General features: G+C 45.2%; 1 protein-coding gene across 6 annotated transcripts in view; it reads left to right on the top strand.

Moving 5' to 3' along the window:
• TENM4 (teneurin transmembrane protein 4) overlaps positions 1-25,234 on the top strand; it is a 782,056-nt gene that overhangs the window by 521,100 nt on the left and 235,722 nt on the right. For all 6 annotated transcript variants that reach the window (XR_010127599.1, XM_063671257.1, XM_063671258.1 and 3 more), the window contains one exon: positions 19,978-20,233. Coding sequence is in view for 5 of the 6 variants with exons in the window: in XM_063671257.1 (XP_063527327.1) it covers positions 19,978-20,233 (256 nt within the window). In the remaining variant the exon portion in view is untranslated. The remainder of the gene's footprint in view (positions 1-19,977; positions 20,234-25,234) is intronic.

The following is a 25,234-nucleotide window of genomic DNA, read 5'->3' as shown; positions in this document are numbered from 1 at the left end:
TCATTCCTGAAACACTCATTGGCTCAGGGGATGAGGTCACCCTTAGGTCACTCAGACACCTTGAGTGTAGATTAGTTCCCCCAAACCACACTGTTGTTACTCAAGGGAAAAGGCAGAATGGAAGATGGAGGGCAAAAGTCTTTCATCGTATCCACGACAGGCTGCGTCATTTATGGGGCCCCATGCAGAATGAAAATACAGGGCCCTTGGTTCAAAATTCTTTCAGAATTTCAAGATAGTGACAGCCCATCAAACCAAATACGGGCCCTCTGAGTGCAGGGCTCTGGGTGACTGAAGAGTTCACACACCCGTGAATCTGGCCCTCACCACAGGCTGCCTGCGGCATACAATATTTAAGTGTTCACTGCTCTGCCTCCCACTTGATAGCAAGAACCAACCACTCTTGTTTGTCATTGTGCCTTCTGTGCTTGATTCAATACCTGGCATATGAGAGGTACTCCAGGAAAAAAATATTTGAGAAAAGAGTGCTTCGTGGAGCTGATATCACTGGTCTGAGGAAATAGTGGTAAGTGGTAGTGATGGAGACGCTGAGGATGTCTTGAGCACCGGCTGGAGGCTGGCATCATACATCTCACCTCCTTCCTTGGCGGATTCTCATCCCAGGCCCGAGAGTCTTCTACCTCCGGGTGCACCTAACCTCCCGAGTGCCGCTCCTTGTATTTTGTACTTGAGGAACATTTTTGTTTAACTCACTTTCCTGATATTTCACAGGTCTTAGGCCTTTGGGGCTGATGCCTGCTGAACTATAATCACATGTTTGACGTGTTTGACCAGGATTCTCATGCTGTTGCATTCATTCACTGCTAGTCTTTGTATCACCATGCAAAGGGTTTTCTTTTTGAAGTTAAAATCTGCCTTTGGATAGGATATTCAGAAATGATATTTGTGTCTGTGTCAGTCCAATCTGTTTTTTTTCACATATAGGAATGTAGTCTTCATTTTGTCATAACAGTTAAGTCAGATTTTGTTGCAAACAGAGCACTGTGTGGACTCTAGGGAGAAACAGAGATTTAAAGAAGTATTTAGACATGTTGTCCTAATTGGAGACACTAGGCAAAAACACACGAGGAGTTAACAAGAAAATTGCCATCATAAAGACATCATGAGGGCAAGGCTTAATTAAATTAATTGGCTTTTGAAAGGTATAGGCTGCCCTCCTATTATTTTCTGCCTGCCTGCCTTTCCTCATGCTGTCTCTGCATATTTTATACCTTGTCCCTATCATTTAATTCTGTCCATCCTTCAAGGCCTCCAGAGATCACCTCAGAGACCTTGAATAGAAATGTTCTGCAGAGCGCCTGCTGCACATGGACATCTGATAGGCATTTATTGCCTTCTCCTGGGCACTGTCTCCCAATTTTGCAAGAAAACATCAGTCACTCCAGCCTCATCACATCCAATATACAGCCTGGGTGCCAGCAGTTCCCATGCTGCATCTGGTTAGGGCTGTTGTCTGTAAGCCTGTCTCCTTCAGGAGGCTCAGTGCCTTGATGGTAGAGATGACATTCGTGCTACTCCCTCTCTCCATGCCTATCACATGATCTTGGACATAGTAGGTACCAGTGAAAGTTGGTTGACTTGCCTCTGTACTCTGAAGGCAGAGAAGGGAGAGAGTCTGTGGGTTTGAGCGCCCCAAGGGAATTCTCATGATCCTCAGTCTGAGATCACAAGTGAGATAGGCAGTATGTGATTTCAGTCTAGTGATGAGCCCAGAACATTGCCTTGAGCTGTCAATAAGACCCCAGGCTGCCCAGGACTGACACCTCCCTCCTTGCCTTGGTCCTGCACCTTCCATCTCTAGGCCTTCCCTGTCAGTCTACTGGGAGAGCAGGATTCCCCAGGGAGCCTGGTTGCTTTGGCTACAGCCCTGCTATGCTGTACAGTCGGGCTCAGACAAGGCAAATATGAACAGTCAGGAAGGAAGTGTCTGTGTACCTCAAGTGTATGTGAAGGGGACAGTCAGACTGTATCTTCATGGAGGCTTTTGACATCTAGAAATATTCCTAAATGCCACATTTGAGTTCTAGAGAGAGAGAGAAACAGAGTTGTGTTTCTGAAGTTCCCTTGGGCACAGTGCATTTGTCTTTGGACATGGTTGCTGTGCCGTGGCACTCCCTCTCCAGACCTCAGCTTGGGATATCCAGACACATGACAGACCCAGGCATCTCCCTCATTACTTTCTAGGCCTAAGTAATACCAGGCCGTAGGTGGGACCCAACACACTGTATAAATGCCAGCCTTCACAGGACTGGCTCTTCCCAGCTTTTCTGGATCCCTGTAACATACACTGTCAATGGTAGACAATGGAGAGAGGTAGAAAGACCCTGTGCTTGGAGAGTCAAGCTAGTCCTTGGTTTGAATCCACCACTTATTGGACAGACTCATGCTAACCCTTCACTTCCCTGAGACCCAGTTTCCTCATTTGTGAAATGAAGTTGATAGCGTTAAACTTCACAGTGCTGTAACACAGATCAGAAAGCCCAGATTTAAAGTACCTAGCACAGAGCCCGGCACACAGGAGGCTCAGCATGTACTTACGAGGAAAGACTGGCCGCCACAAAAATGCACTCTTTGGTTGACCCGACACAAGGAAGGGTCATGAAAACAGCCACAGACTCAAATACAATTTTCCCCATTTGGAATTATTCTGCCTGATTTGCATGGGCAGTTAAGAGAATGGAAACATTAAAAGGCTTTTTTATATATATATATTATCTTGTTTGATGTCTTCCTCTCTAGGATGATGCCTAACATCTATCAGATGGCTGCTTTTGCCTAATTTCATCATTAGATTAAGGAAGGATGAGGTAGTTCATCCTCAGGGAGAAAAAAAATCAATGTGAATAAGTGTGATTAGTAACAGTGTCCAGGAGTAATGCGGCGAGAGGACGAGACCATGAACAAAGCTGCAGACTGTGTTACTATGACCCAGTGGACACCTCTTCCTGCCTCCGGGCTCAGCAGTGCAGCTGCTCCCATTTCCACACGGGTCATGGTCTGTCCACCTGGAAATGGACGTTAATATTACTTAATATCCACAGATCACTACAGGACATTTTTCTTACGAAGTAGAAATAGTCAGAACTTTATAGTAGTAGAGCATTATATTTTAAAACATCTCTGGTTTTAAAAACTACTCTTGTTTGTCATTGTGCCCTCTGTGCTTGATTCAATGCCTGGCATATGAAAGGTGCTCCAGGAAAAAAATATTTGAGAAAGGAGTGCTTGGCTGAGTTGATATCGATGGTCTGAGGAAATAGTGAACATTTGCTGAGATGTTGATGAGGTCTGGGAGAGTGATTCCTGCTCATCTGTTCACTAACATTCGCACCTACTATGTGACAAGCACTGGACTCAGTGCAAGTGACATGGTGGTAAATAAGAGGCATCTCGAGGGGCTCACAAATTAATGGGGGACATATGCATGCATACGAGTTAGTGTACTAGCTGGACAAGCACAGCTACCTTGTGGTTTTGGGTTCCTGGGACATGAAGGAGGGTGTGGTCAGGTCTGCCTGAAGAGTGATGCAGTGTTTCAGCCTCTGAGTTGAGTTCTAACCTCACGGATTGAGGAGGGTCTAGGAAAGGCACTCTCTAGGCTGATAGCACCGTGGGTTAGGCATGACTCCCAGCTGTAAAGATGGAAACCCAACTCCAACTCACATTTTTAAGAAAGGAAAATGTCACGGGTGATGTTACTGAAAGTCCAGGGGCTCATTTTCCCATCAGTGCAGCTAGATCTAGGCATTCAGATGTCTTAATGAATCCCTCGTGACTCTGTTTCCCTTTGTTTTGGCCTTATTCTCAGGCAGGCATTCCCCATATGATGACAAAGGGACCCCTGCAAGCTTATCTACTACCAGCCTTGTAACCAAAGGGAAAAAAACAGTGCCACTTTTTCTATAGCTCCAGAAAAATCTTGTGATTGCCTCTAATTGGCCTGACCAAAGTCACATATTTGCCCGAATCAGTCACCCTAGCCACGGTGCTGAGCATGGAGTTTGATGGGTGATGTGGAGGGAGGGGGCAGGACAGAGAAGAAGAATCAACAAGCCTGCATTTGGATCCTGGCTCTACCTCTGTGATCATGGCACCTCTAATAGCTCCCCCTCTTACTAATTGTGTTATTTTGGACCAGTCTACCTACTTCTCAAAGCCTTGGTTATTTCAAACTGGAAATTGGATAATAATACATGTTTTATGGGGTTGTTTTTAGAATAAAATAAGTTCATGCATGTAAAGAACTTAACACAATCTCTCGCACATCGTATTCACTCAGTAACCATAGACATTAGGATTGTAGACATAGTGAATAAACATTTAGATTAGATTTACAATAAGTAGGTCTTGTGCTGGGACCATTAGGAATACAAAAATTCATATAGGAAACTCACTTTCTCTGATTTAAGCTTCAATCTCTGAGTAGGTACAATTATCTCCATTTTATAGATGACACTCAGACAGGCTAAGTAACTTGTCTAGACCACACAGCTGAGTGAGTGGCAGAGCTGGGATTCAAACCCATGTCAACCGGACTCTGAAGCACTTGTCCTCTCTAGGACATGAAGGCAGCTTGGTCTTTCTACTTTATTTCTTCCAGAAAACAAAGGAAGCAGCCAGGTAAAAGTTTATTTCTCACACTTCCTTATTTAAAAAGAAAATACAGAATGACATTCAGGCATGGGTGGAATTCCTGGGGATGTGCCTCCAAATCCCGATTTGCTTCAGATTCATCAAGATGCCAGGCCTGGAGATCTACACCCCTTCAGTGGTGTCAGTGCACCTCTGCATTGCATCTCACATTGTCAAGAGACATTTTCTTCAGGATGCCCTGGGCTGTATAAATTAGGCAGAACAGTGATCGCTGTGGTTATGAATATAACTGTTTGATTAAAGTCCCATGCTGGCTGCATTATTTGTTTCACAAACCTGAGCTGGGCTGATTGGATTTCTCTCTCTCTCTCCCTTTTTTTTTTTTTTTTTTTTTAACATAAGTAGATTCTGAAATTGGAAAAATAAAATATTCCACAGCTGAGAGAAAAGAATTAACGTGGGGAATAAGCCCAGGTGGCGCCCACAGAATGTACACCTTTTGCATTGAAATAAAGTTAGCGTCGTTTTTGCCTTGACTCTGGGGTTTGTGAGGGGACTGCTCTATAAACAGCACATGATGCTGTGGTAAGAGAAGGAGTAGGAGGGCATTGACAAGGACCGTAGCACTTAAGAGGACATTCTTAAATACTAATAATAATACTATTTGCAGAACACCTACTGCATGCCAGGTGAAACGTACAGGTCAGTGAGGGGTGGAAAGTATACCATCGCCATTAAGAGCATGGGAGTCGAAGCCAGACAGACTTGGATTTCTTGGCGCTTAGTTGCCATGGAGCATGAACACATTCTCTCCCCGAGCCTCAGTTTTCTCTTCTGGAAGATAGAGATAACAATAGCTAACATTTAGTGAGTACTTGCTGTGTGTCATGCGTGTTCTTAGCACTTTACATGAATCCTCATGGCAACACTATGACTAATATCTCTATATCTCAAGCCAGGAAAATGGGCACAAGAAAAGCTAAGTAACTTGGGCAGGGCCACAGCTAGGAAATAGTAGAGCCAGGATTCAAACCCAGGCCACCCTCCTACCATACTGTATTATGTTCCTCTGAAACCTACCTCCAAGGACTCTTGGGAAGATGAAATGGAAAGACAGTGGCCTAAAGATGCTTTGCAGACTAACTAGCAGCTCAGCAAGCCTTCAATACTTTGAGGCCATCATTGGTATTATTATTACATTTCTGTTGCCTAGGGATTGAGCTGGGCACTTTGGAGAGGACTTCAGGAGGACAAAATTTCTTTTATCTGTTTCTAGTATGACTTGGCTTATGGACATTGATGGATGGAATACCTGCGCAAGATCTCCTGAGCCGATATAAAAAAATAAAAATAAAAAAACCCACATGTGGTCAGTCGTAAATGATGAAAAGCATCTCTCTGATTTGTACACTTAGTTAGATGCTTTCCGCCTTTTCCCCCAAGTGAGGCCTTTTAGGGCCTGAGGAAGAAGGTAAAGGTCACATGAGTAGGAGGCCACCATGCTGCCTTGTGACTTGCTGGAGTTGGATGGCTGCTCTTCGGTGAAGGTAGAGGGGTTTGCTTGCAACTTCTCTGAAGGCTGGGAAGGACTCCGCATTTGGAGTCTCTGTTTATGGGCTCTGCCACCTGAGCAAGCTGCGTAGCCTTGCAAAGTCCCCATTTTCTTCCTTGTGAAAGGAGGATAATAACACCTATCTCTTAGGATTATCCTTCTGGTGTGTTATCAAACAGCAACACTTTTTGTGGTCCCCAAAACATCATTCATATGACTATTGATATGGTTGCTGTTCAAGCATAACAAAAATACATGAGGGGTTTTTGCATTTAATAAATTGCTCAGTGCATGTAGCCGAGGTACTTCAGAATTAATTTTTTCTTCTTCTGCCTCTAGGAGGCATCAGAAGTAGAAAGAGCAATCAGAAGCTTGTACTGGGATCTTAGCTTTTATCATTTCCCAGCAGTGTGACCGTGGGCAGGTTTCTTGTTTTGTATGTCGTTTGCTTTTTAAATCAAGATGTCACATTTAACAGAGTTGACCCCAATGCTAGGGCCTGAAATATCCCATCATTGAAAACAATTGAAAAATTTCATAAACAAAGATGTGAGTAGATTTCTGAGGCTCAGTTTCTCATCTGCAAAATGGAGAAATTAAGGCCTACTCTATACTGTTCCTCTGAAGATGAACTAAGGAAACCTTTGTAAAAGCCCTGATCATTGTCATGTGTCAATAAATATTCATTCTCTAGTTCTACATGGTGGAATTTTTAAAATAAAGGAAATAAATTTAAAAATAAATATTTATTTTTGTCCTCCCTGACAACCTCCCAGTGTCCACACCTAAAGAATGTACATGGACAAAGGCTTAATTTAGTTTCACTCAACAAACATTTTATAGCCACCAAGCACTAAGTGGAAAAACAAATAAGATTTCTGCCCTAGGAGACCCTATAGCATAAGGAAAAATTAATTAGATGTAATTCCAAGGAGCTATGAGAGTGAACTAATAGCCTAAATTGATCCTGTGTATTGGCTGGTCACTGTGCTAAGGACTCCATATGCACTGTCTCACTAAATTCCTACAACAACGCTAAGAAGTAGATTATGCTATTATCCCCATTTTACAGATGAAGAAATCAAGGCTTTCAGAGGTTAAAAACGCACTCAAAGCCACAAAGCTAGTAAGTGGTAAACCCTGGTTTCAAACTTTGTTCCATTTGATTCAGCACTCAACCTCCTGGCCACTGTGCTGTTTGAATGAGGTTTGTGGCATGAAACTGGGGTCCAGAAAAGGTCTGTAATATGACCAGTGTGTACGCAGGGCAGGTGAGATTTGATCCCGAGGCAGCTTGAGCCTGAGCCACGGTGCTTACCCACCATGCAATACTGCTCTGTGGGTTCTAGTGACCTTTTAGCCAACCTGTCCCTTTCATTTGAGGAATCTCAGTGTCTTTTCCAAGAGAAAGTCGTTTCTTCAAAATTACCGATGGCTACAAAGTGGAGGGAAAGGTATGAACATGATGGATGAGAATTCACCTCTTCCATGTGCTGGTATTTAGCCTTCTGCAGGGCCCATGGAATTGGGGTTAGAATTTGGAAAATGACCTGATAACCTGCCTTGACCTTTGATGCTGGCCATCAGTTTCAACAAAGTAGGCTATTCCCTGCAGAAGCCTTGAGATTCATTGTCTTGATTTTCTTTTCATGGCATCTCCAACTGTTGATAAAAATAAAAAGAGTTTATGCCCATCTCAATTATCAGCTGTCTTAAATGTGCAGTCTGGAGAAATGTCAGGTCAAGTTTAAGGAGAAGGATGAGGATGAACAGAGTGCCCAAATCACCCCAGTGACAGTTCCTAGGTAAGAGAGTCCACAGATGGGAACATACCTGGTACCCCAGAGAGGCTAATCATCCACTTCTAGCCTCACACAGCCTATGATATATTAAGATACAACCTCTGCCCTTGGAGCGTACAGTCTGGTGGAAAAGACAGACCAGTAAACAAATGGTGATAACTCAGAGTGAGCCATGGAGGCTAGAGAGCCCAAACTAGGAGTGAGAGTGGTCAGAGAAGGCTTCCTGGAGGAGGAAACTTCTAATCTGAGTTAACCAGGCAAAGGTGTGAAAAGCCTCCCATGCGGAAAACAATATGTGCATAGCCATGGCCATGAGACAAGCAGTGAGCCATGGCCATGAGACAAGCAGTGAGCAGTTTCATGAGTGGTGTCTAATTAACCTGTTAACCTTGGCACCTTTTTAAAGAGGGAGGTGGGGAGCTACGGGGTGCTACCCTGGAGCAGTGGATTCATGCCGGATGGTGAGGGGTCTTGTACTGTAGGCAGTGGGGAGCCACAAAAATGCTTTCAATCAGGGAAGCAACATAACCCAGTTTCCTTTTAGGGAGTTCACTCCATCTGATGGATAGCTACTGAATTGAAGGGGGTGAGCCGGCAGGCTGGGGCACCCATGTTGGCTATGCCCCTGGCCTGACTCTCCACCAGTGAGGACCTGAGCTAACGTAGTGGCAGTAGGGGTGGTGAGGAGCTAGCAGATATGTGGAAGATGACAGCTAGAGGAATTGGTTACATTGTTAAGTTGTTGAACCTGAAAAAGGAGGAAGACACAGTGGCAGTTCCCAGAGGTCTGGTTGATTGATTGGGTGGGAGATTCTGGCAGCAGCTGGTGGTGTTGAGATCAGGAGCATTAGGAGAGGGAGTATAGAATTGGGGCTGCAGGGATAGGGAGGCATTAAGTTTAACTGTGTATACATTTAGTTAGAGCAGTAGAGGCTTGACATTCAGGCAGGAGGTTGAGGCTCATTATATTAGCCGTGCTTCACTGACAAGGAGCTCACTACCTTAAGAGGCAGCCCATTCAATACTGGAGAGCTTGGCAGGAGGAAGGGCTTTCTTAAGCTTAACTGCTGTCTGCTCCAGGTAACTTCCTGGTCTTGGTTGTCATTCATCTTCCTAAAGCCCCATGGAGTAGATTTACTCCTTCTCCCACCCCTTTGGCTGTTTGAAGGCAGCAGTGGTATTCTTGCTATTTCCTTCTTTCCAAGAAATTCCCTGAGAGGAACAGGGGAAGCCAAGAGGAACTAGATCATCAACGGCTGGAAGGGACTCAGGAGATTATAAAATGAAGGACCTTCCTTTTTCAGATAGACAAATTGAGGCCCAGAGAAAGAAAGGGACTTCCCCAAAGTCACAGAGTGAGTTAAAGGCAAGGCTGGGAATAGTTCTTCCATCTAGGACTGTCGAATACACCGTGTGATTGGGTGTTTTATTTCCTAGCACATGAATTGTGTGGGCATAAGCTATGAGACTTGGACATTATAAGGCATTTAGCGTTTTTCAGCTGGACTCCTAAACACATACTCCTTCTTTAAGCTCTTTCCCTTCCCCTTCTCCTCTCCAGGCTAACAGCATCAGTCCTCCCTCTACTCCCACAGGAACACAGTTTCTAAACCCTTCACCATCCAAGGAAGCCAGGGAAAGCATTAACTAGCTCCAGAGACCTTGAGAAGGATCAGCCTCTCCTGTACTGAGTTGACCCCGCCATCCGGTATCCCTCCTCTGGGCCCGCTCCAGCAAATCAGCACAGCGTGGCCATCCCTGGTTCTTCGTGCTTTTCCTCTGTGAATGCAGCCTACCTGCGTTTCCATGAGCTGCTTATCCGCTCCATCACACTGCCGACTCCTATTGAGCTGAATTCCACCCCCGACACTCACACATACACACACACATACCTCTTACCCATCAACTATGGTTCCTTGTTGATTTGGGACTTGACCTAACTGTTTATGGATCAGATCATTTTTGAGAAGGGTAAGAAGGTGGCAGTGGAAGGAAGGAAAACTCACTTGACAGCCAGAAAGCTTTCCCAGGACAAATTCTGCCTTGAGGTAGACACAGCTTTAAGTTGGGGGAAAGCATGTATCCAGAAAAGATCCCACCCCTCCGGCTGCAGCTGGCCTTTCCCAACAAGTCTGTTCAGATTTTACAGGCAGAAACTTTGTCTAATCCATCTCTACATCTCCAATATCAAGGACAAAGCATATAAAAAGTGATGTTTGTAAAAGAAATGAAAGCAGAGAAGCAGGAAGGGAAGGAGGGAGGGAGGGAAGAACCATCACATGTTTCCCTTTCTTTCATTCCATCTTTTTGCCTTGTTTGGTGCCCAGTCACACAACACAATATAATACATGACTTGCTGTGCACATATTTTGTAAGCAGATGTTCATTAACAAATACAGGTTCAGAATGATATAGTCTTAGATTTTAAAATTGGAGTGGACTCCCACCACCTCCTTTTCTGTTTGTCAATTGGGGAAACTGGGGCTCAGATAGGTTAAGTGCTTTGCCCAAGGTCACACAGCAAATTAGCCGCTGATTGGGATAAGCGCAAGAATGAAATTTGGTGGAGTATATGTTGTGAGATAGTTCTACTTTTGGATTCAAATGGTGGCCCAGCCAAGTTATGCATGCCCCATGCTTAAAAGAGACAGGTTGTGATGCTCTTGGCTTAATTTGTCTATGAATTACGATGACCCTAGGAATAGAGAGCAATGTTGATTATACCTCTCTCTGGCAGATGCCAAAACTCTGTTCTTCCCTCAATTGTCTAGTTAAAGGCAGTAGGGCACTCTCCCCCAGTCCTATCCTAGAGAACATTCACTGATGGTTGAGGAATCTCATGTGCATTTTAATGAAGCCTGGGAGTTCTGGTTCACTCTTATGACTACTCTTAGCTTTAAAAATTTGGAAGTCAGCTAGGCGCAGTGGCTCACGCCTGTAATCCCAGCACTTTGGGAGGCCGAGGCGGGCCGGATCACAAGGTCAGGAGTTCGAGACCAGCCTGGCCAACATGGTGAAACCCAGTCTCTACTAAAAAAATTTAAAAATTACCCAGGCATGATGGCGTGTGGCTGTAATCCCAACTACTCGGGAGGCTGAGGTAGGAGAATTGCTTGAACCCATGAGACGGAGGTTGCAGTGAGCTGAGATCGCACCACTGCACTCCAGCCTGGGCGACAGAGCAAGACTCTGTCTCACTGGAAGTCAGGGTGAGCCCTCTTTCTGAACACCCTTGAAACTCCCTCTGGCTCTAGGCTCTTAAAGGTGGGTTCCAACCTCATCTGTCTTTGTGGTCCATTGCCAGATCTCTATTCCATGTGCCCAGGTCTCTCACCATACTGCTGCCACAAGGGGTCTGTATCTTTCAGCCTGTGGGCCTTTGCTCACTCATGCCAGGCCCCTACCTAGAATGCCCTCTTGCTCCCCTTTTGTCTGCCTCTGTCCTGCCTCTACTTCAGTGCTCAGTTCAAGTCCTTGCTCTTCCTAGAAGCTTTCCTAGACCACTCTATCTGTAAATTGTTGTAGCCTGGAGGGATGTGTCTACTGCCTGAGACTCAGAGCGGAAGCCGAGCTGCCACGGGCTGGGGGAAAAAAAGTGTCTTGTTCATTGTCTGTGCTCTAGCAGACTGGGTAATTTCGTAATTTCTAAAGAAAATAAATTTCCTTCTTACATTTGGAAGCTAGGAAATCCAAAGTCCAGGGGGCCACATCTGGTGAGGGTCTTCTTAGCATGTCATAACTTTGCAGAAGGCATCACATGGTGAGAGGGCAAGAGTGCGCCAGACCAGGTCTCTCTTCTTCTTATAAAGCCACCAGTCCCACCACTGGGGCCCCACCCTGATGGTTTTATCTCACCATAATCACTTTCCAAAGGCCCCACCTCCAAATGCCATCAATATATGAATTTGGATATTATGTTTCCAACATATGAAATTTGGGGTACACATTCAAACCATAGCAAGAAGGTTACTCCAGCCTGTCTCTCTTCCTACCTTTCAGTGTCCTGCTGTGCTCACCATTAGCCAAACCTATCCAGAAACCAGTGGGCAAGGGAGCCCAGGTGATGCAGTCCTTAGGAGTCAGCCTCCTGGGACACAGAAAGGCAGAGAATGGTCTGGAACTAAGGATGGGGCTGGAGGAGGCAAACAGAGAATAAAGTCTTACAGTAGCTGTTTACCCATCCTACTGTAACTGGAGTGCATATCCCCTGGGATCACTGGTCCCAGTCATTGCATGCAGCTAGCCTCCCTGGCCACCTCCTGCCAAAGGCCAGCTGTGCTTCCCAGCCATTGTGACAACCAGAAAACACTCTTCCTCATTTCCGGACACCCCTATTTAAAAACCACTGCATCATACAATGAGGCTTTTTCATACATTGTCCCTTCATCACTGTTTGTAAAATGCAAAGCAATTTAATAATCTGAGTGTTCACCCAAAGTTCTGTCCTGACTAAGTGAATGAGGAAGCAGAAATAGCCATATTATGATCTCAAGGTGCTATTTTTTATTCCCCATCAGAATACTGGAAGGGGAGCCAGGGAAGCCCCACAGTCTGCTGTCCTCTGTGGGCCCTCCCTTGTGTGTGAGTCCATCTGGGGTTTCAGGCCAAATACTGTTTAGAAGCCTTGAGCACTGGCCATGACATAGGACTAAAGTGAGAATGAACCGAAAGCATTTTGTCCAGAGAAGGAGTGAATAGGCAGAGAAAACACTACAAAAACTGTGACCCCTAGCCTCATGTTCAGACTGGTGGTTACATTGTGGACTTCATTGTTTTGATCCATTCTAGGTTCAGGTAACAATAATACTGATAGTTTTCTCTAACTCTTGCACAAGACTTTACAGTTTGCAAGGTGCTTTCATACACATTTGACAAGTGAAGAAACTGAAACTCAGGTTAAATAAAGTGCTCGAGATTCTACAGCTTGAAGGAGGCAGAACTGAGACTGGAAGTCAGGCTATCAGATTCCGACTGCTGACTGTGGTGATAAAGAGCTTTCTGGCCTTCGTAAATTGGTCGTGTAGGCCAAGGTTCATTAGCTAAGCTCTCAGCACTGCTACATCACCATCCCATGTCAGTGGTAGTCGATGGCATTTTAATGGAAGCCAAATAACTCTTTCTGTTGGCATTCTCAGGCAGCTGGAGTTTTTGTTTTATGATAATTAAATACCATCATCTTTCATATCTGACAATCTTTAGGACCCGATTAATGACTGCAGTGCATGCTTGGGTCATCATCAGCTCCGTAGCAAGGAGACCTTCAGGCACCTGTCTGCCATTTGCAGGGCTGGATGTGGGCACTCAGCCTGGCACCCTTTCTTGGAGCCAGAGCTGGCCTTAGATCACAGGGCTTTTGACATGATTGAGTTCCTTGCCTGAGCCAAAGCTCTGGAAGTTTATGCCTTTTTCTCATGAATGTGATCTTATAAAAGAATAGTGGTAGACTCCACTGGAATCTTTCCACGAGGGAGGCACCCTGCCATCAGTCTAGGGGGTTCTTATAGCCTGTCCCGGCCTGGTTCATCCTCCACGTGGCCACCAGAAATCTTCCTCACATACTAATGTGACCCCCCACCCTCTGGATAAAGGCCAAGGTCTTTAGCCTGGCACCTCCAGGCAGTGACCACCTGGGCCTGCCCCAGCGTCTCTACGTCACCCGCAGCCACTGTTCTCACACAGCCATTTCACACTAGTTATAAAACTGTCCCCAGCTGGCCTTGCTTCTGAACCCTTGCACATGCATTATCTGCTGCCTAGAATGCCCCTCAGGCATAGGTTTCATGTCACTTCTCAGAAACCTTTCCTGAGCCTGACAGTCAGTCTGGCAGCTGCCCTCCACACCTGTGGTGCTCCCTGGGGCTGTGGCGTATGCCGATAAGGATTATTGTGGTCGACACTTGGAAAGTGCTCAGTATGTGGCAGGCCTTGATGTAAGCACCTTACCTGCATTCACTCATTGAATGCACACAAAAAAGAGTGTTTAACAATAGGGTCTATGGAGGCAGACTGCCTGAGTTCAAATTCTGGCTCCACCAATGAAAAGTTTCGAAATCCTGGGCAAATTGCTTAGCCTTTATGTGTCAGTTTCCTCATTTACAAAACTGGGAGTAATAACAGTACCTTCTTTACAGAGCTGTTATAAGGATTAAATAATCAAAGTACTTAGAAAGTATCTGGCAAGTAGTAAATACTCAGTAAATGTTAACTAATGTATGCGATGATAATGGTGATGTATAATTTTATCATCACCAGTTTGTGTAGTATATATCTGTTTGTATATCCGTTTTCTTTACTAGACTATAAGCATCTCAAAGTCAAGGACCATATTTGTTTTATTTCTGAATCTCTATGTATTCAACCTACGGTGTAGTCCATATTCTTTCTCTTCCTTTTATTGCCATTACTATTATATATACATTTTATGGATGAATGACTGGAGGCTCATAGAGGTGAATGTAGCTATTAGGAGACAGAATTAAGGTCTAGGTCTGTGAGATCCCTGAGCTCTGCTCTTGTATCTTTGCCAGCTGTCCTCCCAACCACTGGCTACTTGTCAAGGATGAGGCTTATCCTCATCTTTTAATCCATCAAGTCCCTGCATACAACAAGGGGCTGTTTAATATTCCTGGCTGATTAACACTAGGGCCTTCTCCTTATGGCACACCTTCAACCCAGGGCAGAGAGGTATGGATTGGGGTAGCAGCCCCTGCCTGGTTTGCTCTGAGATGCTAGTCTAATGCAGAAAGGAGCTTTCATCTTTGAATACATGGTGAGCCCATGTGTCTGGTTTTATTCTGAATGTCAGGGCTACAGCCATTCTCATCAGTTCCTGAACTACAAGTTCAGCTACAGGCACCCTCCTGCGACTAGAGCTCCTAGGAGCCAGCAGGTTGTCCAGAGTGGGATTCAGTGTAATAAAATAGTATCACACTTCTGTTAGATATGTCCTGCTCTTTTTCTCTCAAGGTTTTCTGCTTTGGAACCCCTGCTGTAAATGCTGAAGAGTGATCACCATGGTGATGATTCAGGGCTTTGCGATTTATTCATTCAACATGACTTTATTGTAATTGTGGAATTAATAGTTACCATTTTTCAGAATTCCTATATTCCAAGCATGGTGCTAAGCACTCACATACATTATCTCTTTTAATTCTCATAACAATCCTATAAGGTGGGCATTATTTCTATTTAGTGATAAGAAAACTAAAGCTCCAGAGAAAGTAAGTGACTTGATGACAGTCACACATCTTCTAAGTGGCAGAGCCAAAACTTGAACTCAGGGCTCTCTGACACCAAAGCCGAGTCTCTTTCTCTTACATACGGCTCTGCCCAGCATTGTAAAGGAGCCTCGCTATGATCTTGGTTCAGGGAGGTGCAGCCGGGAGATGCAGCCAGGTGGTTTCGGTGTTCAGGATTTTTGTGCATCTAAAATGAAAACTGCCTAACGTGTTGGAGGACACTAGTAACTGCAAATATATTTAAGAACTTGTAGGAAGCAAAGAAACTTCCTGGAAAACCAGGCTTGCAAAACTCAGGTAAGCAAGTGACCTTTACTGGCAGTGTTGTGCACAAATAGCAGTAAAATGACTCACATCTGGGCTTGATTCACAGATATACTTGGTAGCTATATCTGTAAGAAGAGGGTATAAATTGGAATTTACATCACAGTTTTGCAAGTGTACCAATGTGTATTCCCAGGTAGTGTGAGAGAAGCAACTGCTTGTGCAGGCAAAAAGCCCAACTACCTGAGTTGTTGTTCTTTCCCCGACATTCTGTAAATATTTACTGAGGGCCTACCATGCATCAGGCACAGCTCTGTGCAGACACTGGGGATATGGAAAGAAATGACACATGGGTCTTTCCCTCAGGGCTTAGTAGGAGTTGATGGTACCCATGGCTCTTCATCCTCCAGAAAGTGGTGAAGTAGGAAAGTGTGCCCTTTCACAGACACACTGACCAAGGACCGAAGAGAAGTGAGTTATTGGAGGTCACCCAGCCAGTAAATAGAAACTATAAGAGAGTTCTCTCTTAGGCCATGTTTATCTTGTTCACTGTTTTATTCCCAATACCTAGTGTACAAGACTTGGCACAGAATAGGCATTCAATAAATGCTGAATGGGTGAACTGATTCTGAGATTCCCTCCAAAGATGAGGGTGCATATTTGTGGGGGGGATAAAAGAAGTCTCCTCTGTAGCCTCTCACCTCTGTCTTCCCTCCTGGCCATAGGAGCAAAAAAAAAAAAAAAAAAAAGAGTACATTCAGACCAGAGGAAACATTTGCTCTTTGGGAAGTTTATGTTTCTTTCTGGGGTCTGTGAGTGAAGTTTCCATTGCTGAGCTCCCAAATACAGAGCTTTTCCTTTGGGAACCCAGGAAACATCAAGGTCCCCTTTCTTAACATTCTCAAGCTAGAAAGGGTGAGGGAAGGGAAATAAAGGGCATAGCTCAAGCCTCTGCAACTCTGGCTCCAGGCAAATAAGTAAAGGCCTGCATAGACCCATGGTCTAGCAGGCCCAGAGTGGTCTACTATGATTTTTTGCACACAAATATGCCCCACATGAACCTCACTTGCTTGCACTGACAGCTCAGTCCATTCACATGGCTATTCATTCAATAAACTTAATTGAGCATCTGCTCAGTTCTAGGCTCTGTGATCACCCAGCACAGAGAAGAGAAGAGAGGGACTTTCACACCTCCCAGAGGAGGCAACATGTGGACATCAGTATGCCTGTTCTTGGGGAGGAGATGAAAATGAGAGGTCTGGGTTGCCTGCTGTCAGCATTCAAGAGGAAAATGAGGATAGATCAAGGAAGTCTTTCTGGATGGGGAGGCAGTTGAGCTGAGAGCTCAAAAGATAGAAAGGATTTGGCCCAGAACATTCCTTGTCCCCATAGAAAACATTCCTTGTCCCCATAGGAGAATTTCCTTTTAGAAGTTAGTTTTTAGACCTGGACCAGTGATCTTACTTAAAATTTCATCATTGCAGGACTTTTGACAGTTTTCCTGAACATTTATCAAGCCAGAGCCTGGTGTCCCCATTAGTCACAAAGCAAATGTCTGTAGGCTTGCCTGACTCAGACATCAGACGCTACTCTCTTCACTGAGGACCTTTTTCCTGCATTTAGCCATGGACAGACATTCCAGGAGGTGTCTAAGTTTTATGCAAAGGCACCATGGTTTGGTAGACTGAATTTGGCTTTTGTGTTTACGAGAACAACTGACTAGTTTTGTAAGCCTCAGTGTCGTCATCTGTAAAATGGGAATACAAATACTGCCCCCTAAGGGTTGTTGTGAGCATTAGAAAAGTTAAGGGTTTGAAAGCACACATTATAGATGCTCCAATACATAGCAGAAACTATTATCAATTAAGTAAAATGCCATGAGGTTGACTCCTAGGACCAGAGCAAGAGCAAGGACTGGGTCACACTTCTCTGCTGGCCTCTTGATAACCATTGGACAGTAGTGGTTCAGCCACTGCCTCCCACTGCTCTGGTGAACTACTGCCAGCAGCCTGAAAGGCCAAGGCTGGGAAGAACATTCAGTCAGCCCAAGAGGCTGCTTCTGCTGCTGGCTTCTGTCCCAGCCGTCTGTCTCCACTGCTGCTGTCTGTCTCCACTGAAGTGCTACCTGAGAACAGCTGGACAAAACAAATGACCCTGCACATTCTCACCTTCTTTCTCGTCCAATACTCCCTGTTCTCTGAGTGGGACACCACTCTGCCTGGACAGGTTGTATTCGCCTGCCAGGTTCTCTCCCTTCCCAACAAGGAACATCCTTGCTAGTTCCCTTCTGGTCCAGCACTACAAAACTGCATGTCTTCAGGAAGTACCATTCACATTCTGTCACCTTCCTGGGGACCCTCCTTCTGGGAGTTGAGGTTTTGGCCATTTAGATGGTCTCAGTACATCTCCTGGCCTCGGAGGAAAAATGTGGCTGGAGTGGAGGATGCATGATGGAGCTGACGGGAGAAGAGGCTGGAAGACAGCCATGGATCGGATTCCAGAGGGTTTTGTATTAATAAGCCAGGTGTGGGCTTTATGCCGAAAGTAGCAGCTTGTAATAAGGAAGTGATCCACTCAGAAGGGTTTCTGTTTCTTTCTCCCTTCCACCCCTAACTCCCCTTTCCTGAATTCCCCACCAGATTTGCTTTATACCCCTTTGGCATAAAAGGTTGATTTACTCAAAAAGCAGAGTGATGCATCTTACACTAAAAAAATCCATAACACTAATGGTGCTTCATACTTGACTGTGCTTGATGATTTCCAAAAAGCCTTCTCCCTATCCAAGGAAGAGCACAGCCTTTGGAATATTGCTGTTCTTTCTGATTCTTAGTCTCATCTATAAAATACAGAATTCTCATGAGGAACAAAGGAAGCAGAATACTTCAGAAATATTTATTTCCTACCAATTGCCTCATTTGATCTCACAGTAGCCCTGTGATCCCCCAAATAAACTATTTCCCCTATTTTACAGATGAGAAAACTGAGGCTTAAAGAGGTTAAATGACTTGTCCATGCCCATGTGGTTAATAAGTGATAGAATCTAGGTTAGAATCTAATTTCTTGGCCTCTCCACCACCCCCATAATATCATCCGCTTTGAAAGACTAGGCTTTCTGTGAGCATAGCTTAGATGGATGGTGAAGATTTACCTCCACAACTTGCCTCATTTGTGGTATCATCAGAAATTGTATTTGTTTTCTTTCTTTGCCAATAACACCTACTTAGCCACAAATCCTTGGGCACTTTACTTACCTACTCCAAGTCTACGTTTTTCATCTATAAATTGGTGATGATACCTGTTGTTCTGAATAATTAAAGGGAATAAATAAAGTATCTCAATGTTCTCATCTGTAAACTGGGGATAAAAGCAGTCCCTACTACGCGGCGGTTGTGAGAATTAGCTGAATTTACACTTGTAGAAGGCTCAGAACGGGACTCTGGCACATTGGATGTGCTCAGTAAATGTTGAGTGGTTTTTAACCACCAGACCCCAGCATGGCTCACTTTATTCAAAAGTCATCTTTCTCCTTATGTGGCCACCCTATCTAAAATTTCACCACTGCCCTTACATACACAGGCCACAGTCCCCTTCCTGGCTGTATGTGCTCTTAGATTTATCACCATCTCAGTAAACTCTACGTTTTACTTTTTTTTTTTTTTTTTTTTTTTTTTGAGACAGAGTCTTGCTCTGTCGCCCAGGCTGGAGTGCAGTGGCGCGATCTCAGCTCACTGCAAGCTCCACCTCCCGGGTTCACGCCAGTCTCCTGCCTCAGCCTCCCGAGCAGCTGAGACTACAGGCGCCGGCCACCACGCCCGGCTAATTTTTTGTATTTTTAGTAGAGACAGGGTTTCACCGTGTTAGCCAGGATGGTCTCGATCTCCTGACCTTGTGATCCGCCCACCTCGGCCTCCCGAAGTGCTGGGATTACAGGCTTGAGCCACCGCGACCGGCAACGTTTTACTTTTAAAAAGTTGGTTTGTTTCGTTTACTGTGTACCATCATATATAATCAGTGGTTCTAGAATTTTAGCATACATCAGAGACACTTGGAAGGTTTGTAAAATCAGTTTCCTGGGCCCTATCAGGGTTCATGATTCAGTCAGCCCGGGGCAGGGCTTATTTTCATCTCTAACAAATTCCCAGACGATGCTGAAGCTGCTGGTCCCTGGCCACACTTTAAAAACCACGTCCTAAAAGCATGAAACAATGTGAAGTTGCTGAGATGGGTAACTAGTCTTTTTTATGTTGTTTCTTGTTTCACTCCCCTACTAGAATTTAAGCTCAATGGGGACGGGAATTTTTGTCTGTTTAGTTGGTTAAGGTATCCCTAGCACCTAGAATAGTAGGTGCTCAATAAACATCTGTCGTGTAATTACTGATTGACTGCATCAATATGTATAATCTGCCGGCTCCCTCTTCTGTGGTCCTGCTCAGACCTCCGTGGCTGCTTTTCCAGCCGAGGGGCAGCACCAAGCTCACCGCCGCTGACCGCCATGTTTGTGCCCTAGATCACCCGGGCGGCCTGCAGAACCACGCGCGGCTCCGGACGCCGCCGCCGCCGCTCTCGCACGCCCACACCCCCAACCAGCACCACGCGGCCTCCATTAACTCCCTGAACCGGGGCAACTTCACGCCGAGGAGCAACCCCAGCCCGGCCCCCACGGACCACTCGCTCTCCGGAGAGCCCCCTGCCGGCGGCGCCCAGGAGCCTGCCCACGCCCAGGACAACTGGCTGCTCAACAGCAACATCCCCCTGGAGACCAGGTGCGCGGCCGGTAGGGCGGGTGAGGCTGAGGAGGGCGGGCAGCCGGGGCCCGGACCAAGGTCTTTGGCTGGCGGGGCCATTCAGTGTCCCCAGATAACGCTGGCTGGAGGAGCTGGAGTTGGGTGCACGGTTTAGGGATGCGGTTCTCTGACTGCCAGCATGGGCTTTGGAACCCGAGAGACCCAAGGTCCAGTGCTAGCCTGCTGATTACCAAAGGTGTGACCTTGGCCAAGTTGCTAGACACCCCCCGCACCAACCCCTTGCCTCTCTTCCCTTGTCTACACGATGGCCATGACGTTTGCGGGACGGAACTGTTAAAGGAGATGAGAGCTAACGTGTGAACGAGGCTTGCACAGGTGTGTGACCAACAGCAGGCTCTCAGTCTGGTTTGGCTCGGGCCCTCATCTTTGCCTTTCCCTACATGATTCTACCACCCAATGCCTAGTGTCAGACCTGCTTGGCCTGGCGTCGGCACTCAGCTATGTCAGTCTCCCCACCTCTCCTCCTTCCCTGCTGTGCTACCACCTTTATGCCCAAAGCCCTAATAACCCCTAGCGTGTATACATCAGCTTTGGGTTACAAGGGCTTTCCTATGTGTGACATTATGTAATCCTCATACCTCTATGAAGTGGGTATTAGGATGATCATCCCCATTTGCGAATTTGGAAGCTGAGAATCAGAGCGGGTCCATCACTAGCTCACTTCACACAGGCGATTGAGGCACAGCTAAAACTTGAACTCAGGTTGCCTGACTCCCTGTCCAGTGCTGCTTCACCTACACCCCAGCCACCTTCTCTTCGTCTCTGCTGGCCAGGATCCCTCTGCCCTGTTCCTTCTTCCAGCTTTGTTGGGCAATGATTTTGTCAGCTCAGGGACATCAGTCTGCTTGAGTTCTGTAGCTGTTCTCCTTCCCTCTGCCTACACACTGTTTTTCCAAAGTGGAGTTTGTTTATGATTATAAAAACCACACAAGCTCACCAGAGAAAATGCAGAAAATTATGAAGACAAAAATTAAGATTTACCCATAATCCTACAACTCTGAGATAAGCGCTGTTCACTTTGGGGGCATAGCCTTTCCCTTTCTCTAAACTGTAGATGAAGTGTCCTAGGCTGGCAAAACTGGAACCACTTTATCTTCTACCCTGTTTCCTAAAGTTGTGGGAAACATAGATTTTATTTCCCCAAACTCCTGTTCTTTATCTGTGAAGAGAACAAAGGTCATCCCAGAGTTAAGGAAGTAAAATTAACCTGCATGTGAAAAGTGTGGACATGTGACTGCCTAGCACACAACTATGGTAACGGCACATCGAGCTTATGGAGGCCAGTAAGAGAAAATGAACATTGTTTGTACGACTTTACTCCTGTAGAATTGTTTTTCCGAAAGCAAAATTCTTAGAGATGCAGCCCAAGCAGCTTCCCCGCTCCCGCCTCCAGTCTCTTAATTTATATTATTTCTGTTGTCGTCCTTTAAAATCGTGTGTGATTTTTCCCTCTGTGCCTCTTTTGCGCTCATCAGTAACAGAGTAGGATAATTTTGTGTCAGCCTGCCCAGGGTAGCTTAATCAGATCTCCATTATTTCCAATGTGCTCACTGAAAGACGGAACATGACTGGAAGAAGCCAGCCACTAATCGATGGTTCTGATGCTCTGCATGGACCACAGTCACCACCCCCTTTGCTTGGATGTTCATCTTTTCCACTTAGGATCAAGTTAGAACTTCCTATTCTGAGTCTCCAGGTTTTTCAAGGAAAGGAAGATAGAGGATGAGCAGCAAGGCGGTTTTCCTAATGGTTAGTGTGAGTTGTAAAGGTGGTCCCAGCTCACGTCTCCTGTCTTTCTGTGCTCACCTGCCTTTCTGATGTTCTATCTTCCCACATCCATTGCTCAAACACATGCAGCTTTTTCTTTTTATTTATACTTTATTACTCAAATAAGAAATGTTCATTGTAAAACAGCTAGACAATGAAATAAGCAAGAAGAAAAGAAAATCATTTTTATTTGTCACCAAAAGTTACCATTGTTAACATGTAGGTATATACTCACATAACACCATTTTATATACATCTATATACATATATAACATTATGATATATATCATATATATTTAATATTCAGTGTAAGTATATGCATGTATGTGCATGTACATGTATTTCTCCCAATGCCAGGCCCTTTCATGCCTTTGCACAGAGTCTTGCAGAGCTCTGCCAGAGTCGCTCACCTTCTCACTTTGTGGTCTATCCAGTCGTACTTATTCTTGAAGCCCCGGTTGAAATGTTTGAGGAAGTCTTCCTCTGTGACCCCAGAGTCCTGTCCCTCCAAGGATGACCTAAAGCCGGAAAGGCGCTTAATACAGTGAATACACAATCAGAATTCTAGATCTTGATGCTGACCTTAACTGGTTGAAGGCACAAAACTAACAAGGCACAGTTTAGGAGGGATCAGCGTCAAGTCTGGCAGACTGAATCACAAGCTGACCAGCTTGGCAAGGTGGACAGAATATGGCCTTCAAAGTCAGAGGGACCTTCATACCTGCCTTGGCTTTAATCCTTACTAGCTGGGCAAGTTCCCTAACATCTCTGAACCTTGATTTCCTCATCTATAAATTGGGATAAGAATTTGTACCTCTCAAAGAGGTTGGGAGGAAGTAAATGTGATATATAAGAAGCACACAGCACAGTGCCTAGCATTTAGAAACCACACTCTAAAAGCTATTTCTCATTTTTTTCATATACATCTTCTCTCCATATCCACCCTGTGGATAAAAATGTCATTCAAAAAGAGTTTCTTGAGCTCCTACTCGCCCCAAAGGAGTTAAGAGGAAATAGTAGGTTCTACCTCTTCTCTACTTCAGAGAAGTAAGTTTGGCCTGATGTTCTGAGGGTCCAAGTGATGGCCCATTCACCATAGTGAGTTTGAAGCACAGGTTTTAGGATCAGACATACCCTATCCTCAGAAACCCCACCCTAGTGCTCACTAGCTGTGGACCAAGATCTTCAATTTTATCTCTAAAATGGAGAAAATAAAAGTCACTTTCTGCTGTGATTATCTATTGCTGCACAACAAACAAATGACTCCAAAATTTAGCGGCTTTGGAAACATCCAGTTGATTATACTTCACAGTGTGAGTCAAGAGTTTAGGAAGGGCTCAGCTAGGCTATTCATCCACTCCACATCGTGTTGACAGGGGTCCACTGGTAGTATTCAGCTGGCAACTGGACTCATTTGAAGGATCCAAGATGACTTCACTTACGTAATTGACATCTTTTTGGGGGATGGCTGGAAAGCTGGTCTTGGCAGTACCCTTCTGTCTCAGTCCATTTAGTGTTGCTATAAAGGAATGCCTGAGGGTGGGTAATTTATAAAGAAAAAGGATTTATTTGGCTTACAGTTCTGCAGACTTTACAAGAAATATGACACCAGCATCTGCTTCTGGTGAGAGCCTCAGGCTGCTTCCACTCATGGCAGAAAGTAAAGGGGAGCCGGTGTATGCAGAGATCACATGGCAACAGAGAGGGGTGGGGAGGTGCCAGGCTCTTTTTAACAACCAGCTCTGGAAGGAACTAATAAAAATGAGAACTTGATGTCCTCCTAAGGAGGGCTTTAATCTACTCATGCAGGATCCACCCTCGTGACCAAAACACCTCCCATTAGGCCCCACCTCTAACATTGGGTATCAAATTTTCTTTCTTTTTTCTTTTCCCCCCCCCCTTTTCCAGACAGAGTGCAGTGGCATGATCCTGACACACTGCAGCCTCAGCCTCCCAGACTCAAGCAGTCCTTCCACCTCAGCCTCCCAAGTAGCTGGGACTACAAGCATGTGCCACCCCCATGCCCAGCTGATTTTGTTTATTTTTTGTAGAGATCAGGATGGTCTTGAGCTCCTGGGCACAAGCAATCCTCCTGCCTCGGCCTCCCAAAGTGCTGGTTCTACAGGTGTGAGTTACCATGTCCAACTGTGTATCAAATTTTAACATGAGCTCTGGGGGGCAAACATCCAAACTATAGCATCCTCTCCCTCTAAGGGCCTCTCCAAATAGGCTTCCTAGCAGGGTAATTGTGCTTCATACTCAGTGGCTTGGGGCTGCAAGGCACTAAGACAGGAGCTATTGATGCTTTTAAGGCTTGGCCTGAAAATGCTATAGTGTCACTTCCTCCATATTCTGTCAGTCAAAGCAGTCATAAGCTGGCCAGCTTCAAGAGGAGGAGAAACAGACCCCACTTCTCAGTGGAAAAAGTGTCCAAGAATTTGTGGCCATCTTTAATCCACCACACCACCTCATAAGGCTATTGTAACAAACATGTTAAGATAATGTCTGAAAATGTCTTAGCATATAGTAAATGCTCAACTACTTATTATGTAGTGTTTTATTATTCAATAAATATTCACTGAGTGTCTACTATGTGTCTACCAGGTAAGACATTTCAGAGAACAGACTGTTATAATAGAATAAGTTCTTTGATAGAGAAAAGTACAGGAAATAATGCTACTTTTTAATTGCCCTGAGATCCCCAGCACACAACACAGGGCTTGCCACAACATGGTAGCTTCTTGATAATTATTAACACAGGTGAAATAAATGAATGAATACATATACTTAACTGAGACTTGAGTGGGGAGAAAGGAAGGCTTCCTGGAAGACCTGGTACAGCATGACTGAGAAGAGCAAGCAGGAGTCTCCCAGGCAGACGAGGAGCAGAAAGGAGGGCCTGAGAGGGCACAGTCTGAGCAGAGGCCTAGCGGCCCAACAGAGCAGGGCCTAGTTGAGATAGTTGTCCTAAACAGCTTTTTCCAGTCCCCACCAGAATGGGAGCCTCTTGATACCAGAGAAATAGTCACAGGCCCTTCCCTGATTGTCAAACTCAGTCTGTATTGAGAGTCTAGAATTAATGGCTGAATAAATACTACAACAGCTGGTAGAATGACCAAGAGGGATTTAGATTTCATGCTGGCAGGAAAAGAAAGGCTAGCAGAAGGATGAAGAAGAGAGAGGGCTTTGGTA

This window comes from Pongo pygmaeus, chromosome 9 (genome assembly GCF_028885625.2).
Source record: "Pongo pygmaeus isolate AG05252 chromosome 9, NHGRI_mPonPyg2-v2.0_pri, whole genome shotgun sequence".
NCBI lineage: Eukaryota > Metazoa > Chordata > Mammalia > Primates > Hominidae > Pongo > Pongo pygmaeus.
Note: the sequence above shows the minus strand (reverse complement) of the source record. Positions and strands in the feature narration are given on the sequence as shown.